Here is an 18,787-nt window from a genome sequence, read left to right as displayed (position 1 = left end):
GTACACTCCGGGAAGGTTAAGCACTCCCCAAACTGCATAGATGCCAAATGTCAATTTTTCTCAACTTTTAGCCCATACCTCTTTGCACAATAATAAATCATGCAGTGCTGCTAAAGTAAACCTAGAGCTGCTGTCAGACTGGGACAGAAGGTAGGCCCAGGCACCAAAATATAAGTGGCCCCCATTGGCAAATGAAGTAGCTAAAAACTGCCCACATGTACAAATCGGGGCCGATTTGATCTTATGAAGACACGACCTTATCGATGTTTTGCAAGGTATGGGGACTACATGCATTTGTGCTTGCTTCAGCAGTTTTTGTGGTGATATGAAATCAACAATAAAAACCCACCCAGAAACTGCCAAAATACCAGTCCACACATTGAGCTGAAAAGGCAACCCTTGTGTCACTGCCAGATTGCCCTACAGGCCACTCTGCCCTAGCCTAGAGTTACACAAGTGGGGGCTTCAGGTGGTGTGCCCCCACTGAACCCTGGTGGAGCTACATGGGAATCCTAATTGAAGGCGTACAAAGCACTCCTAAAAATGGAAGGATGGGACTACAAATTTGATGTCCTTGGGCCACAGGGGGGCTGTAAGTAGAAAGTGAGAGTGATGCCCTTTCCTGATAAAGTATGGATAGTATCCTGACTACTTGGGATTGGCTTTTAATTAATCACTCTGTGTTTCAGTGGTGCAACAAGTCGACAATTATAAGGTGGGAGCTCCATTTCTGAAACAGCAAGAAACAGATATCAATGCTGTTTGGAAAATAACGTTAATCCTGGTGGGTTCTGCTTGGTATTTAACGGAGGTGCCAGCTGCTACAGTTTAACACAGTACAGAACACAGTGCTCACCCAGGAATTAGTCCTATCTCTTTGTTGATGAGATTAATTATCATACACATTTTTCTCAACTAAAAACTATGTTGTCTAGTTTTATGATGCATGTTAAGTACCAACAATGATGTGAGTTACAGTAATTAATGAGGCTTGAGGTGGGATTGCAGTGCTAGCTACGTCACACATGACAAGGGTCCACCTGCCAGCTCTACAATGAGTGGACTCATTGGGAGCATATTTTGTGTAATGGATGGGTTGCTCTACACAGCCCTTTGGAGTACCCTGATCTCTGGATGGTGCGTTACAGAGGACATGTGGATAGGGTGACCACCTTACTCCTACTCCGGGTCATTACAGACACTGTCTCCAGTAATGAATGTTTCACCCACAATTTCTAGAATCGAGATGTGTTGTTCAATAGAAGCAAATAAAGTGTAGGACACCCAGAATGCATTAGGTTATCACACAAAAGCCCAAGACTAGAAACAATGTTATAATGACCTGTGGGGAGGTGCCTAAGAGCCTGCTTATACCATCTAGGTGTGGTGGGGGCCAAGCCCTGCTCCTTGTTGAGGTGCTGTCTGGGTGCACAAAGAAGGAGGCCTATGCAGTCTAGCCCAGCAATACCGGGCTCTGGGAATAGCACCAGATATGCAAGGTCACTAGTCACCGGAATAACTATATTGTTCTCTGCTCCAGTGTTATCACACAGGCTGCATCTCTCGGAAGTGTTATGCATCATGACGTGGTCTCTCCAGAGAGGCCTGAGTGGGACATGGGGACGTCCTAATGCAGTACGATGTCTGATCGGTAAACCTCATGATTATTGTAGCGATGTGGTGGTTGGTAGGAAGGAGACGTGCACTCTGGGAAGCCAAATAGACAACTCTGGTGAAGCTCTGGTAGTCCCACGACGACTATGGCGATGCGGTCACTATGAGGTGGGCAGCCCCATGGAGGGCTGGGGGTGTGGTGGTCAGCAGGAGAGGGCACGGCTCTGGACTGCACCAAGGAGGACCCTGGTGACGTGGTGGTCTGCAGGATATGGAATGGCCTCTGGGCACCTCTGTGGAGGACTGTGCTGATGTGACGGTCGGTATGTTGGGGCATGGGCTCTGGATAGGCCTGCACAGCATCTTTTCCTGTAGGGTGGTGCGAGCTAAGAAGAGGGGAGTGGGGGGCGAAGCCCGGAGGGTCATGCACTAAGCATCAAAGGCACTCAAATTGAGGTTCTCCGGTTGTGCTTGACACAGCGACTTCGAAGACATGAGATCCTCTGGTGAAGCGCGACCACAGGGCATCACAATGTCTATAAAAGAACCTAGAGAGGTGTGAGGTCTGGGGGTGAGGTTCGGCTAGTTCCTGTTGCATCGTCACTCAGCATCATGGGGTGCTCGGTAAGGTGGAGTGCGGTGGTGAACTAACTCCCTGTGCACAGTAAACCTTCAACCACAGCTGTCTTGTGAAGTTCTCAGTGGAAGGGTGAGTAGGCCGTCGTAGGGTTGTACGGGTCATGCTACAGCCACACCAGGAGGACCGGCACCTCCGCACTGGAAAGGTGATGCGTAAGCTGCGGGTAGGTAGACTGTGTAGTTCTTGCCTGGCGCTTTTATTTAAGAAATGCAGGCCCTCCAGCGACTATGAGTCCTGTGGAGAGCGGTCAAGCAAGAAGTCTGTGCATGCCCACTGAACCCCCCTTAACATACACACACAAGGGCTCGAGATTGTCGTTAAGCGTCCTTCCTGAGGGGGCGCGCTTCCGTCAGCCCGAGACCCGGAGGATAAACACTCCGCTGCGTCTTAAATAAACACTCACAAAGGCGATGGGGATCATTAGACTTAAAACCCAAGTGAATCTGCGAACGAGGCGTTTAGGAAGCTCATTATTTCACCTCAGAGGGCTGCCTGCCTCACAGGGAAAGCTCCCTAGTGCATGCGGGGCTGGGCTTACACACCGGCGACGGCCATTCTCATCCACACCGGCGATCGCACTTAGGAGCACAGGCTGACTGTAAATAGGAACATAAACGAGGCGTTCTTAAATAAACACTACTTCTCAGGGCTGCGTATTAAGTGCGGAAAGTGCATTAGGGGACTTGGGTGAGGGCGAATTAGATAACCAAAGGGTTTTTTAAGGTCATAAAAAGATCTGTTTCCGTTTTTTTTTAATACACGTGCCCCGGCGCAGGGGACCATATTCTAGGTACATAATGAAAAGGGGAAAAAACAATATGCAAAATAAAATCCCGTGACAGGCACAACGTTGCGCCCTAAATTAAGAACAATTTGCCCAACAATCTTATCTAGCTTTTTTTCACGAAACAAGCGTCTTATTCGATATGGAGAAATTGTCCATTGTACCATGTGTAGATCACCTGTTTGTATGCATCCCTAAAATATGTATGAACAGATATTACAACAAAGCAGGAGGCTAGAAACATTAAACGAATTTGGCTGTACAATTAAACATCATCCTTTTGGAGACAAATACACTTCCAGAGTTCCCTGTACGAAATTACATTTTATTGCAGTGTTGAGATGAAAATTTGCGCGGTTTTCAACAGATTTCTTTTGAGAATGCTGCGGGACGGGTTCCGGTAACATTAGAAACATCTCCGGAAACCCTTCCCTGTCTCTACAGAATTATACAGTCTTTCAGATTTGATATCTTTCTACAATGACATTTATTTTCACATTCGCAAAAAACACCCATGTTATTTCTGTAACAAATGAATGGGCTGGCTTCTGCCCGCATTTTGCGGAAGAGCATCTTCTAAGTAGGCTCGAATAGTTCGAAAAATGAGAGGAAAAAAGGAGTAAACCGCGGATATCAAAGTTAATTCAGAAATCGGCGTTTTTCCAGAAATTTCCTCAACACAGAAAGTGCCGACCCATTTGTGTCAGGCTTGTGCGTGCTCAGGAACTGGGCACTTTTGATTTTTTATTTCGCAGTTTTATTAACAATTACAGGGCAAACCTGCTTCAAGCGAACTGGAAGTATAAACTTCGCCAGCTCCGAAAGCGAACTTTTTCCCATCGTTTTAGTTGGCGAACGAGATAATTGGTATTTGCAATTTGCTGCAAATCTGCTTTTTTATTGGCGCTTTTAAACGGGGATGTCTTCATAAATAAGGATAAAAATACAGTGAATTGGAGGCTGTTCTGTTGTTCCTTGGTGGGAGAAGAAGCCCTGGCGGACGGGTTGAAGCAGTGCTTTCTGTCCTCGCGGGCGGGCTCCTCGAAAAAGTCAGGGCGGCCTCTAAGCGCATTATTCGAATTTCTCCAGTCTGCTATCGGACAGTGCATGTTCTCTATACATTAAGTTCCAGGAGTGGAGCGGTGCAAGAAGCCCCCTGTCCTGCTATGTACACGAGGGTCTTTAGTCTCTGGTCCGGCTCGGCCTAACCTCCTAGGAGCCGAGGTCCACCAGGCTGGAGGTGAGCGGCCCGAGCAGGGAGTCCTGCAGCTGGTGGGGGTGGCCCTGCAGGCCGTGGCCGCCGCCCATGGAGTAGCCTTGGCTCCCCGGGTGTCCGAGCCCGCCCTGCAGCAGCAGCACCGACGCCTGGTCCGGGCTCTGCGGAGGCGAGAAGTCCTCCTCCGAGCTGGACATCAGCGACTTGCCGCCGTCCAGGGGCGACAGCTGGTTCTGCTTGTTGCCCGCGCCGTTGTTGTTTTCAGTGTTCTCCCTGGGGAAAGAGAAGGGACAGTTTAAATCACAGTTATTTTACGTGTTCTTTTACAATCAAACACAATGGTATTTGAACACATAATAATAATAAGAAAAAACGGGTAACTAGCTTCTTTTACAGCGATTAATATACACCTGTTTGTTAAATAGTAATAATAATAATTATCATTCTTCTTCTCCTTATTATTATTATAGCTATTATTATTATTATATTACCCAGATTATATAATTTACTCATCGCCTTCCTTTCCTAATGCCTTGGTGTCTATTAATACAAATGTATAACAGTATATATCACAGCGCCATAATATTAATTAATATGCAAAGAAAGAAGCCAGGAGTTTCACCGCTTCTACGCACTACAAGTTGTATCTTCTTACGGACAGAGTCAGTAACACGGACAAGTGACTGACTTCGTAACCGGACTCCTTTAAGAGGCACGGTCAAAAATTATATATGTGTTTATAGTTGGTGGCCAACAAAAGCATCTCTATACTTCTGCTTTCATTGAGATTTTCTTGTGAAAGGGATTTTTTTCATTTGCTACTAATTTTGCAGTAGTTTGAGAATGTAAACGCGTGTGTGTACGTATGCGTGTGTGTGTTTAAATATAGATTGACATATGGATATATGCCATGACTGAGATCGTTCCTCCCCTGGAAGCCACCTCTATTTCCTTTTCAATCTATGGTGCTATACTGAGACCAAGGAGCCCGAAGACTTCAGAGCGCGGTGAAACATGGCGTCCCCTCCCTGAAACACAATTTTTCCAGAAACCCGGTTTTAATTAAGAGCACTCCGGCCGCAGTGTGAGATATGTGGGAAGGGTGAGATGAATCAGGGCAGCTGGCAATTGCGACACCAAATAATATTAAAAACGTAATGAGTGCGGTGAAGGCGGCCCCGTCACGCACGCAGCAAACCACTTCCAGCCCGGAGCCCCTGCAGCTGTTTAAACAGCCTAGTTAAACCTTTTCGCTAAACGTGCAGTAATTGTGGCACTCGCTTTGTTTACAGGTAGATAGCCGCATAGTCACTGTCCCGACTGCGGAATCCGAAGGCACGGCATCCTCGTCCGTGCGCACTCACGCGTGTACGCAGCACGCACGCATGCGAACACGCACGGGCACGCACGCACACCGCCGCTGTTTGTATAGCCAACGCAGACTGTACACAACCACGTACAGTGGCTTGCAGAGTCAGAATACACTTGTAGCGCGTAGGTGTCCAGCGCATAGGTGTCCAGCGGTGCACGTAAAACCACCTAAATGTGCACATGTACTCGTAGTGCATGTCTGGCTAGACTTGTCAGTACACACCTATGAGTGGATGGCTGAGACGGCCAGACGCGTCTTCACAGAAATAAAGTCTCTGTATAGCCAGCCGAGTGTGTACATAAAGTGCCTTTCTAGCGGCTTCAGTGCGTAGAGTCACACTGATTAACATCTGGACAGCTGTGTCCTTAGAAACAAACGTTCATATTGTTATTTGACATTACGCATATAATTCATGTGTACCCCATCATGTCTAAACATTCGCGTAATAACCGAGAGGTCTAGCTATAAACACGCGTTCAGTGTCGTGTCAATAGGGCAGTGCTTAATTTGTGCTTGTTGTTTCCGGTGCTGAGCACCAGAACTTATTTTTGAGGGCCGGGGTTTATTCTTCTGCCTTAAGCATTTGCTGCGAGCAAAAGACACATATGAAAAAGATGAAGGAAGAGAGAAACGAAAAAGCGTCACAAAGGGAGACAGCAGAAAGCTTCAAGAGTGAGCTGAAGGGGCAGGGAGTGGCTTTGTATGGATTGAAGAGGCCCGAGATGGCTTCAGGATTACGCTACCTCAGTATTAAGGGTTCCCACATTTAATTGCAGCAGCCGCGTGTTTAAGGGAGGGCTTTGTGCACCGCACCTTTTTATTTACAAATTAAGCACTGCTATAGGGCCAGCCGTGTATCTACAGCCGCACACATGTACCTACACACAGAGTTCTGTGTCTCATTATGCAGACACGTCCGTGTGGCCCGCTGCGTTTGCACACACACATACACCCGTGACAGTGTGCCCCCCGTTCCTGTCAACACAAAATAACGCCTTCCTGTATATACTCGTCTGTACATACACACACACACACATGTAGTGCCATTCTGACCATCTGCGCCTGTTTAACTACCTGTTGCACGGCACAAATGTATATGGCATGCATGCCTCACTGTGTCTGTATAGAAATAGCGCCTAGCTGGCCATCTGTCCCTTTTGGCTAGCTGTGTTTCTGAACAAACGTTAAGTGCCTGGCTAGATGTATCTACACAACACGCATGTGTTTTATTCTCGGTGTTGGTTGCTTGTGAACTTCGCTTGAACACTTTGAACAACATATTTAATTCCCTGCTTTCCATCATTCATGACTTATGTTAAAGAACTTCATCAAAGTTCACTGTCTTTGCCGTGGGCGTTCTTGGCCATTGCGCAGTAGCAATGTAGAACAGTTTTGATTCTGTTTGTCGAGTGACTAGTACGCTTTCACTTGCACGCTTTGTTTTGCATGGCTGATATTCTCTGTATTGTGTACTTGCAGCTAAAGACCTGTTGCTTATATATATGTACAGTGACCTGTGGGTCTGTCCCTTTCACCGATGGCCTTTCTTTGACCAGTCTCTTACAACAATTAGCTTAAGACATTGTAAATCATTTCTTCCCAGGCCCAGTAGACCATTCATCTCTCATCTTATGCCAATAGTTGTTTGGTTGTATAAGGTGAAAAAAATGAGCAAACCAGTGTCCGGTAAAGACAGATCCAGGCCAGATTTCAACTGCTTAGAAAGTCACCAGGGTCGGTCAGGGAAAACAGACCGGACTTCAAAATAAAAGTGGCAGCCATAACCATTAGGTGCTGTAAGGCCACACCAGTGACTGGTTGAGGGCATCAGAAATACTAATAGCATCACATATTCACTTAAAAATAAACTCACATACACTTAATTCTAATGGAACTCATTGACATAGTCAAAGGTTATCCTGAAGGCTGTCCTGGATGCATCCCTCCACTGGATAACTCTGGAACAGACACAGAACTTGCACTCCACCTTCAGTCTAGATACTGGTGCCCCAAGGAGCTCATATAAGTAGGTTCTCTCTGGGGTTAGTGTCCGATAGAAGTCTTAAAATAGTGGCAATGAGCTAACCCTCCCATATGTACCCTTTCTCTTTCGTTACCAGACATGCTCAACAGATTGGGAGTAGGTGGCGGCGGAGAATCAAAAAGAAGAGGATAACTGCTAGTGGTTAAGGATTCATTGTTTTGGTTGAATCCTGCAATTGACCCTACAGAACTTGCACTTCAGCACTTCAAGCTTTTTTCATGTAGTTGTAGCTTTTCGCATGAAGAAATAATTTTATTTGTGATTGTCCTTCATAAAATGTTTGCATCCTGTCTGTGTGTGCAATACCTTTGGATGTGGTGTTTTACCAAACTTTTCTGATTTACTGGCTGTGAACTTGCACCATCCAATAGAAGCATTGTGCTTGGTCTTGCTGACTTTATACATCAGGGGCAGCATAGTTAGGCCTAAGCAAAATGTTTATTACACTTCTGTAGTCGCACGTAATTTCTGCCACTGCACAGTATTTAAGTTACATGAAATTCTGCCAATTATACCAAAAAGCCATATCCCTTAATTTCACATTTGTTTAGGTAAAATCCTATTATGGAAGCATGGGAACAAGGCAAACGAATGGAACATGAGTGGCTGTTGTTCTCTGCACTTGTATTTTGTGTGCTATTTTTTAAAAAGTGAAATGGGGCGTTTCTTTTGTGTGGACGGTGGAAGAGAGGCAGATGGGCTCCATATAGAAATGTGTCCTCAACTCTTTCCTGAATTACAGTAGAACGGGTAAGGGCAAGCCTGCTGTGTGTTCCATGTATGCGATTCATATAACACAGACCTAGCTACAAAATAATGGACTGCTGTAGGAGAGGCAGGTGTAAAATACAGGCAATTGGGAAAGGGGGTAGTGGCCTGGCTATAAGGGATCAGATGTGGAGAAGTGGGGGTATTGGCTAGGAGGGATCTAGGCCCACATTATATGTATTAGGAACTGAAGAAGGCTCTACAATTTTAGAACATCTTTAAATGTTATGTCTCACAATCATTTAGTTAAATTACATTTTCATAGCTTTGTGGTCTGGCACCAGCACAGCTGCTATGGCAGAATTTAAGTGCCAACTCTAGTAGTTTAAAAATAATGCATTGTTCTTCCTTTCTGTGGTCTGTAAAGCTTCGGTTCCCATTGCTGTCTGGTGTGGAGGTGCTGACAGCATGCTGTCAGACATATTGAGAGTTGAGTAAATGCCTTAAGGACGGCTATCCTTAAGTGTGATGGTACCTGGACCGACAGAGAGTGTCATTGGTTGTCAGACTACCTGGCTTGGTGTTGGGTGCCATCTGTCTGGCTTCCTTCAAGCAGTAGATGTGAGCATACTGTGTGGGTTGGTGAGTGAAGGCATGCCTGACCATCTTACTATGGAACTGGATGAAAACTTTCTCACTGTCTAGAACAGTGGTCTTCAAACTATATAATGCAGCACCCCCCGTGGGAAAAATAATCAGGCCCCCCACAACATTTTTCACAATTATTTTATTAAACCGGCAATGTTTAAATATGTCTAGACTTATTTAAACATTACAGTTAAGTTTTGTTACCGATTTAAAATTGTAATCAAATACATGATTGCCAAACATATTATTCTGGTCAGGCAGGCTTTATTAACGCATAAAAGTATCCACAGTGGTGAGGGGTATGAAAAATATTTGAAGTCCTTTCCCTTTTGACAGCTTCTCCCAGCCAGGATATAAGTGACAAAAGATGTTAGTTATGGACCATTACAGAGTGGCTTACTGCCCCTCACTCAAACAAAACACTGTTTTCAGTATAATGCTTCTTTCGTCCGGAGCCCGGCACCCCCTGGGATCAATTGAGGCCCCGTTTGAAGACCCATGGCTTAGAAGGTGATATTTATAATTTAGTATCTATGTTCCTTGACATGCAAATGTTGCATGCTTGCTCTCTAGGCTACGGGTACGGGGGCCCAGCTGAGTGGTTGCCTTGCAGTTGGTGTTCGCTTTTGGAGTGTGGTTCCTGTGCTGGTGCCTTGGGTCTATGCCACCTGTGCCCCTGAAGTCTAAGGCATTTGCTCTTGATTCCCAATGACATGGTATTTTTGGGAGTTTGCTAACATGTTCCCTTGTTGTGTGGAGTCGTGTGGAGTCCAGGGTAGGGCTGCTTGGTTTACAGTCACTTTCTCCTGCGTTTCAACATTAGGTGCGTGCTATTTGGAGTAAGCAGCTTTGGTTCATGCCCCCTTTTCATTTGGGAGATGGGCTGTATCTGCCTGGAGCAGAGGCACTGGGTGCACATTGCCTGGTTCCTTTGAGGTTAGTGCTGTTGGTGGATGCAGTGTACATTGTGGATCTCTTTGCATACTGCTTGATTTCCCTGCTGTGGTGCCAAGAATACATCTGCTGTAGTGTGGGATGTATGGCACAAACATACAGTTCCCATGCAATGTTTCTGCTGGTGGAGTATAGCTGATTTTTTAGCAGCTGTCTCGTGGTGGTTTGATGCTGGTAGCAGTCTCTTTTCTGTGTAGTGTCATATTTGTGGTGCAGCACAATTATAGAAACCTTTTTCCCCCAAACGCACTACACATAGTCACAGAGATGCTGCATGGGACCATGACAGGTAAACGATGGGAGGCAGTGCATTAAAATTTGCATTTTTTATTTCGGAATAGATCTGCATGCGCATAAAATCCACACTGTTTTCGCGTAAGATCTGTAAGGCCGAGCAGCCACTCCCTCCCTAGAAAGGTGGGCCAGGGGGTGCTGCTTGCCTCTCACCACCCTCCCTGCCTCCGGATCTCTTCTCCAAGCCTTCAGTCCTGTCCCTGTCTCCTGTCACAGAGCAAGAACAGGGCCCGGCCTGGCCTAACCTGACAACACAGGAGGAAGTGTCCACTCAGCCGGGACGCTGATTTCATACCATTAAAGGTGCTGACAGCCCAGCCCGGCCAAGCATATAGAAAGGGCTGAAAAGATCATTAAAGTATCGTTTCAGCAGTCCTGTGGGAGGCCTACTCAAATAACTGCTCAAGCTGTAGTCTCAACCTGTGTGTGTCAGGAGAGTATAGCAAGCCCTTAAAATGCCTTACTTTTTCTCAAGTGACACATTTATACAACGCCCTCGTGACAGACATGTTTCTGCTGTGGCTTGTGCAATTTTCATATTGTACTGCTAAGGTTTTCATTTTTTATAGAGAAAGAAAACAATTGAACTCATTCAGCTGTCTCGCAGAAACATTTTTAACTCCCCTTAATGGTTGGGTCGAATAAGCTGATCTGATTTGCTGAAAAATCAACATATATGGACAAGGGATACATGTTTCTCCGAGCACTTTTCTCTGTGTTTATAGTGCCCTCACTTCAAAAAAGCTTCTGTCGAAGAGCCAGAAAACATGCACTAGGTTTACTCTTAATGGCAAATGTTATCTGTAGACTGTTAACTACGGTGTCAAAAATAAGGACACATTTCACGGAAATGTGTAGGGCCAGGCCAAAAAAAATAAAAAACAGTCCTCTTTTTCCCCTCATATTGATGTATGTATTTATGGCCGAGTTGGTCATGCCCCCTGTGTCATCTTATGCCCACTTCACAGCGCTAAGTTGGGTTCAATAATGGAATGCCCCCAACATAGTCCTCCCACCAGGTCACACATTGCAAGGTTGGTCTTTTGAGTATCAGGTCTGTAATTTCTTCAACGATAAGCCAATCTAAATGTTAGTCTTATACGCAGTCTGGCCATAAGGACACTAAATTCATTCAATGAGGGTCAGAACTTAGCATTCACTCACAAAATGCTGCCACTAGTACTCACACAGGCAGACTACCCTGGCACTAAAAACCTGCCGCACAATCAGACCAGCCAGCAATGAACAAACCCTTATAAACCCACTGTCCTACCATTATCCCAAGTCAAAGGGCACCCTTACAGCACCCAAATGATTGCTAAAGTTACAGGTCAATTAATTAAACAATCTGTCATGTCAACAGTGAACTCCACACGCAGGATTACTGGGCCATTAACACTGCCAGACATGTAACAACCTCTAGCCATAGGCTGGCTGGCAGTACTTAACTCAGCCATACTCTGTAGAGTCATTGTTTATTTCACAAACCATCTGGTAGTCCTTAGATCTAGGCATGAGCTGCAACTCAATTCTACATAAATATCTACATGGGAAACATGTAAAGCTAATGTGTGCTCACCTGTTGCACATGCCTGTGGGCTAGGTGGAATGCTCAAAGTACAGGAGCCTAAAGGTTTTCTTGAAGCCCACCACCACCAATGTTGAATGCCAGATAATAAAGTTGCCAAGTCTTTATTGTGCCTCATACATCGATCCTCTACCACCCTACACTTCCTGTGTATTTCACTCTTGTGTGGCTTTTTTTCACCTCTGCTTTCTCCCATGGGCCAGTTGCCAATCTTCTTTTTCCACTTCCGTTCTTCCTCTTCCACCTTCCTCTCTTTTGTGCTAGGCTATAGTCCAATGACAAAAAAGAGGGCCCAAAAATGAGTGCTGTGGCTGACCACCAGCAACCATCAGCACACATTGAGCACTGGGTGGGTGTCTGAAAATCTGATCATAATAGTTCGTTCCTCGGATCCCTGCATCAACTCATTGTGGCGATGACAGCACACTTCCAGTGCCTCTTTGAGGATCACTGAGTGGTCCATGGTGTCAGAAGTACCTTATGGGAGCAAAAACGGGCGTTTTTTTCTTCCCTACAAGTGTTTTCTTAGCTCTAAGTCTTAGTTAGCATTCCTCACTACCACAAGGACAAGCTAGCCATTTCCACCACAATGTGACTGATTTTATTTGATTTGATTTAAATATTGCATTGCCCTTTGGCCTTTAGACCAAAAGGAACCAACCACCCCACCAACTCGAAGAGCAACAATTCACGTGTTAGGACTCAGAAATGATAACTGTTATCCCCAAGCATCTTTCGAAAGCCTAGGGGGAGGTCTAGCTTCAGCCAAACACGTCTAGGATGCAAAAATCTGCAGTCATAGCTTTTGAGTCAGATTATGTGCATTAAACTATAACAAGAAAAATAAAACAAACCCAATGCAAACAAAAGATGACTTGGAAATGTATTCCTTGAATCTGGGAGCAGAGAGCTGGCATCCCACACTCGTTAAACTAAGATTATTATTTGTAAAGTGCAGCACATGCCATCCGGTCGATCAGTTTTAGATGACAACATTGCTGCCCAGAATCTGAATATTTCTAGATAACCTGACATTGCTAAACTCGCTAGTAAAGAAGATTTGAAATAATCTGCGACAGCTGCTACTTACTTGGGAATCATAGGATTAGAAAAACAAAGGTATAAAGCTAATTTTTACTTCTTCACTATATGATGAAACCCTGCACCTCCTCAGTTGACATGACTTTTTATTTATCTTCTGTCGGTCTTACATTAATTGTATTAGGAAATGAAGAATTACCACTGCACATAAGTTGGTTATTAAATCAGCTGAGATTTGAAATCCTTACATTTAAGCATCACATACATCCTTCGTTTGCTATTCCATGGTTAATTAGGAGAACAGTTTATGCGCTTTTAATTACAAAGTTTAGCACAGATATATTAATTACAAAGTCTAGCGTGGATATATTGATGGACTGTCTGAAGTTTTTTAACTGTGCAGCTGTAAATTTAAAACCCATTATTTATAAAATATCATGTTTTGTGTCCAGTAACTGGAATGAGTATTTAGGTTAGCATAACATTTGTAGATGTGGCAGGTGGCTTTGCCCTATTTTTAACTTCTGTTAAAAAGTGTTGCTCTGTTTTATAATTTTATGATTTGTATTAATGATATGACTAGAGATCTGCATTTGTTTAACAGACTTTTATTATATAAAGTATTATTGACTTACCTTTTTATTTACATGTTTTATTTAGATTTTATGGTGGACTGTCTTGTAAATAAAATGGCCAAAGGTTCCTGTGGGTAACAGGCTGTCTCCCAAAGTAGCTTCCTATTTTATGCGAATGGTGTTCAGAAGCTACATCTTGTGTGGGTACAATAAGCATCTATTATTTCAGTGCTAAGAGGCCAAAGGCGTGAGTGAACATGTACTTTACAATTATAGGTTATGTTATCTGATTTCATTTGTCACCACTTAATAGCCTGAGATACACTTTTATGTTCCATTGTTTTTAAAAGAAATAAGATCTTGAATGTTAATAGTCCTCTGTTTTCCTTAAACACGATAGAACCTCATAATATTCATTACTGATTTATACACCGTTGTATGTATTTTAAAAAGCAATGAAGTCAGGAATGTTTTTAACTTGTGAATGTTTCATAAAACAATTGATAATAAATAATAAAAAATAATTTATTTTAATTTGAGAGGTTCTTGAGGGGGACTTGTTCGTGCTAGCTCCGACTTGTGATGTAGTTTTCCTCTAACTGCGGGAGATAACTCCAACTTGTTTTCTTTTAAAAGCAGTCTTAAAAACGCTAGTGTCCCCCCATCTGTAAACTTGCGGTACAGCACCTGATTGTGCCAACGCGCCATAAAACCAAACCGTCCGTGGTTAGAGTGCTCTATATAAATCGAACATAATACAATATGCTTAACTCTGTGCACAGGCTGACAGGCAGTGCGTATGTTTGTATGCACCAATTCGAACTACACTGTGCTGTTTCTAATCGCTGCAAATAATAAATCTTACTATTACGCAATTTATGATTCTGGGTTGACCTCAGAAGTATGGAAAGATGAGTCTGTTTTGTCAGGATTACACATTATGACCTGAAGATCACCAATTTGCAATCAAGTGTTCAATGACATCCTTAGGGAGGGACACAGTATTGAACTGCCCCATAAGCGTATGCACCTACTGATGAACAGAACCTATCTGGCCCACGGACTGCAAGGAGATTCATAGACATGATGTAGCTACTTGTGACTTTATCTACGGCCTGATGGCTCAGATTTCGCAGCTTTGAAGCCCTTTAAAGAACAGCTGTTACTGCATGGAGACGATATAGATAACACCCGTGATTACAGAATACAACATGTGGATTTAGACCATATGACTAAATTACTCCAACAACATGTAATTTAGTATGTGGATTGCCAGCCTAGAACCTAACTTCATGTGGACACCAAGGCCTGTATCTAATCTCATGTGTGGACTAATAGGCCTAGTACCTAACCTCAAGTGTAGACCACAAGCCTCTTACCTAACCTCATGTGTGGACCACTAGGCCTAGTACCTAATCTCATGTGTGGACCGCTAGGCCTAGTACCTAACCTCATGTGTGGACCACAAGGCCTAGTACCTAGGCCTAGTACCTAACCTCATATGTAGACCAATAGGCCTAGTACCTCACCTCACTCATCTCATGTGTGGACCAACTGGCCTAGTACCTAACCTCATGTGTGGACCACTAGGCCTAGTACCTAAGCTCAAGTGTGACCACAGGCCTAGTACTTAACCTCGTAGGTGAACCACAAGGCCTACTATCTAACCTTCTGTATGGACCACTAGGCCTAGTACCTAAACTCATGTGTGGACCACTAGGTCTAGTAGCTAGGCCTAGTACCTAACCTTGTGTGTGAACCACAAGGCCTAGTACCTAAGCACGTGTGGACCACTAGGCCTAGTGCATAACCTCTTGTGTGGACCACTAGGCCCAGTACCTAGCCTCGTGTGTGGACCACAAGGCCTAGTATCTAACATGTGTGGACCACTAGGTCAAGTATAGGTCTAGTACCTAGCTTCATGTGTGGACCACAAGGCCTAGAATCTAACATGTGTAGACCACTATGTCTAGTGCCTAATCTCATGTGTGGACCACGAGGACCAGTACCTAGCTTCATGTGCTTACCACTAGGCCAGAGTGCCCAAAGCTCTGCAAATGTGTTTTGGCCAGTACATAACCAACTGAACAGGCTGCCAGGCAAGCCCTTAACCCCATGCAAAATGTATAGAACCAATTCATTGCCCTAGTTTCCTATCGAAGACCTACAGAGTTTCTCAGAACAATTGGGTAATGGCTACCCAGAGACATTGGGTGTCCGTATAGGATGAAAGTTCATGAACATGAGCTCATCCCTTACAAAACCAGGTTGTGCACACCTGAAACACCAGACTGTCAAACCCCCGGAGACCCTGTCAGATAGGTGCCCAACCACAGCAACAACTGTGGAGGTCTGCACTCAGCTTCATAAAAAAACACCAGCGCAATAACACTGCACAAACTCTGTGGCCTGGTTTCGGGTGCTTCAAAAACCAACTGGCTGGTGCCGAATGTCACACACGGACTACCAAAGAGAGTGAGTACCAAGTGTGTACCAAACTTACATAAAACTTGCAAGGGCAGTGGAAATGGCGCACAGACTAAGAGGGCACCGTGAGTTTGTGCACTGACAGGAGGTTCATAGAACATGCTTCTGGGACATCTGCTAAACTTCTTACAAACACAGATTTCAAATGGTGCCTTCTGCTTGGTGATGATCATGGTACCTGTACGCAGAAAGGCAGGAGGGCTTTAAAGCACACAGTCACGAAGCAAATAAGGACAGTACCCTTTGCATAGTGGTCTTAGAGCAGGCAGGTCCTTTGGTACACGGGTAATGTGCATTATTTCCAAGAGAGGCACCCAAACTGGCTCTGGAAAGGTACTGGGTGCTGACCAGCCACGAGTAGGCTTGAACACACTGTTGGCAACAGACGAGGAGGCTTGCTGCCCAGAGGGCTGTATCCTACTCATGGTGGTCTTTTCGTTTCCTTGGTGCCACATCCAACCTGGTGGTCCTTGCCACCCTCCCTGTCCTGTTGGGCCAATCGGCAAAGGTGGCACTATTCTGTCATTTCAGTCACCTGCAGCCCTGTGCTCCTCTGCATATACTCTTGCTAACTGTGATTGGCTTCTCCGGACTTGACACCTGCTAGAAAACTCACACTGGTCTATGGTTGCTTGAAAATGCCCCGATGACCTGTGGTCCCCAAGTATGCCTATCACTTACATGTAGTTCTTTCAGACCTTCTCCTACCCTGCTATCTGCTGGAGGCCTCGCAGTGATCTGTGGTCCACAAGAGGCCTCTTTCGGACTTGTGGCTCACTGAAGGCCATTTGGTCCACTGGAGGCCTTCCTGCCCTGTGGTCCACTGGAGGCCTCTATCTAATCTGTGGTTAACTGGAGGCCTGCCTTGACGCAAAGGCGCAGTGGAAACACTTAACTGCCCTGTGGTCCACTGAAGACCCACTCCTGCCCAGGAAGATCCTAGCGGCCCTCGCTCCCATGTGGGGTCCTCCCCTCACTGTGCGGTCCTCACCTTTCCTTCGCCTCCGCTGCCCGGTCCCGCTGGCGCCGGTTCTTGAACCAGTTGCTGACCTGGGTGGTGGTGAGCCCCGTGGCCTCGGCCAACTCCCGCTTTTCCCGCGGGGACGGGTAGGGGTTGTGTGCGTACCACTCGCGGAGCACGCCGCGTGATTTCTCCTTGAAGCAGTAGCTAGTCTCCTCACCGTCCCAGATGGTGCGCGGCAGCGGGAACTTCCTTCTCACCCGGTACTTGCCCACGGCGCCCAGAGGCCGGCCCCGCAGCTTCTCAGCCTCTACGTAGTGCGCCTTTAGCCAGAGTTGCTGCAGCTTGGGGTGGTTGTGCGGCGAGAAGGGGTGCGCCTCCAGGATCTTGTAGAGCTCGCGGAAGTTGCCCCGATGGAAGGCCACCACCGCCTTCGCCTTCAGCACCGACTCGTTCTTGTGCAGGTGGTCGCAGGCGGGCAGCGACCACAAAAAGCGGCCGAGGCGCTCCAGGTTTCCCCCCTGCTGTAGCACCTCGCACACGCAGGCCACCTGCTCCTGGGTGAAGCCGAAAGAGGGCAGCATGGACATGGCGCCGGAGGATGGGGTCTGTGCCACAAGAGCGAGAGTGGAGCCGGCGGGTGGGTGCCCTCGCCGGGTTGTGGTTGCCTTGTGTCCAGGGAGCTCTGGTCAGGAGGACGGAGTCTGTGCCACTGGGGCGGGCCGGGGGGTTGCGGTCAGTCAGCGCAGAGCAGGAGGCAATTCTCCCTGCGAAGAGTTCGCCAAGAGGTGGGTCCAAGTCCAATGAGTTCTAGGCAGGGGCAGCCTCGGTGCCAGGGGGGCTCTGGGTAGGATAAGCGATGACTGAGGAAAAACGGGAGGGTCTGTGACACAGGGACCAGTGGACAGAGAGGGGTGGTAATGCGCTCAGGGAGCCCTGATCATGGGAGTGCGCCCTGGGCGCAGTTCGGCAGCTGCAGGGGCGGTTTGAGTCCAAGTAGTACTTCAACGCGGAGGTTGCCCACCCGGGAACGGGCGGGGGCGCCGGTGAAGAGGGGGAGGCTGGCACCCGGAATCTGGTGTCCCGCCCGGGGAGCACAGGCAGCAGCAGCAGGACGTCTCCAGTACAGTTTGTTTCCGTCTCTAACTCAGACTGCCTTAAAGCTGGGCTCGGGGCCGAGCTGCCATTGGCTACGCTCGTTCCGGGGGAGGGGGCCCGGCAGAGGGCAGCAGAGCAAGGCCTGGGGAGGGATCCTGCTGCTGGGGAGCCGTGAGAGAGTCTGTCGGCCCCCGGGCTGGGAGAGCAGACGTCAGGGGCCTGCAACATGAGCCCCTTCTCCGGTGTCACCCGAGGGGGGGGCCGAGGCTCATCTCTGCACAAATCAATTATTGCGCAGACCTCCAAAAACATCCCATTGTCCCCCACCTCCCAGACCTGCACGTTCCCGGTGAGCTCACATTTAATTACATCAATGCAGAGGATGAATAAATAATGGGCTGATGAATAGCTCATGGGGGCAGGATAAATAATTAAAAATAAAACTCATGGCTCCGGTAGAGAACAGAAGGAAGAGCTGAGCTGCAGAAGAGTTTGCCTTCAGTCCAGATTGACTCTCTCTCTCTGGCCCTTCGTTTATCTGCCCATGCCTCCCTCCACCCCGCGATACCTCCAGTGTCTTCACGGACGCAATCTTGTATCTGTCTGTTGGGAACAGGAAAGAGGGTTTCCAATGAAGTTCCGTGTCACCCCCAAATACACTGGTACAAATGCCACCTCTGGTATACCTACATCGCTACAGTGCAAAGGTCAAATGCCATGTTATTACCACAGTATAGCGAAACTGACGTGAAAAAAGAGTTTA

At 46.5% G+C, this 18,787-nt stretch overlaps 1 protein-coding gene across 1 annotated transcript; it reads right to left on the bottom strand.

Moving 5' to 3' along the window:
- Positions 1 to 3,342: 3,342 nt before the first annotated feature.
- On the bottom strand, positions 3,343 to 18,201 carry SIX1 (SIX homeobox 1). The gene is made up of 2 exons (XM_069207413.1): positions 16,957 to 18,201; positions 3,343 to 4,527 (listed from the first exon to the last, which is right to left on the bottom strand). Exons 1-2 carry the CDS (start codon positions 17,514 to 17,516, stop codon positions 4,251 to 4,253), a joined length of 837 nt encoding a protein of 278 aa, XP_069063514.1. The 5' UTR covers positions 17,517 to 18,201; the 3' UTR covers positions 3,343 to 4,250.
- Between the last annotated feature and the right edge of the window lie 586 nt (positions 18,202 to 18,787).

This window comes from Pleurodeles waltl, chromosome 9 (genome assembly GCF_031143425.1).
Source record: "Pleurodeles waltl isolate 20211129_DDA chromosome 9, aPleWal1.hap1.20221129, whole genome shotgun sequence".
Lineage (NCBI taxonomy): Eukaryota > Metazoa > Chordata > Amphibia > Caudata > Salamandridae > Pleurodeles > Pleurodeles waltl.
The sequence above is the reverse complement of the archived record's forward strand: the minus strand, read 5'-3'. Positions and strand labels throughout refer to the sequence as shown.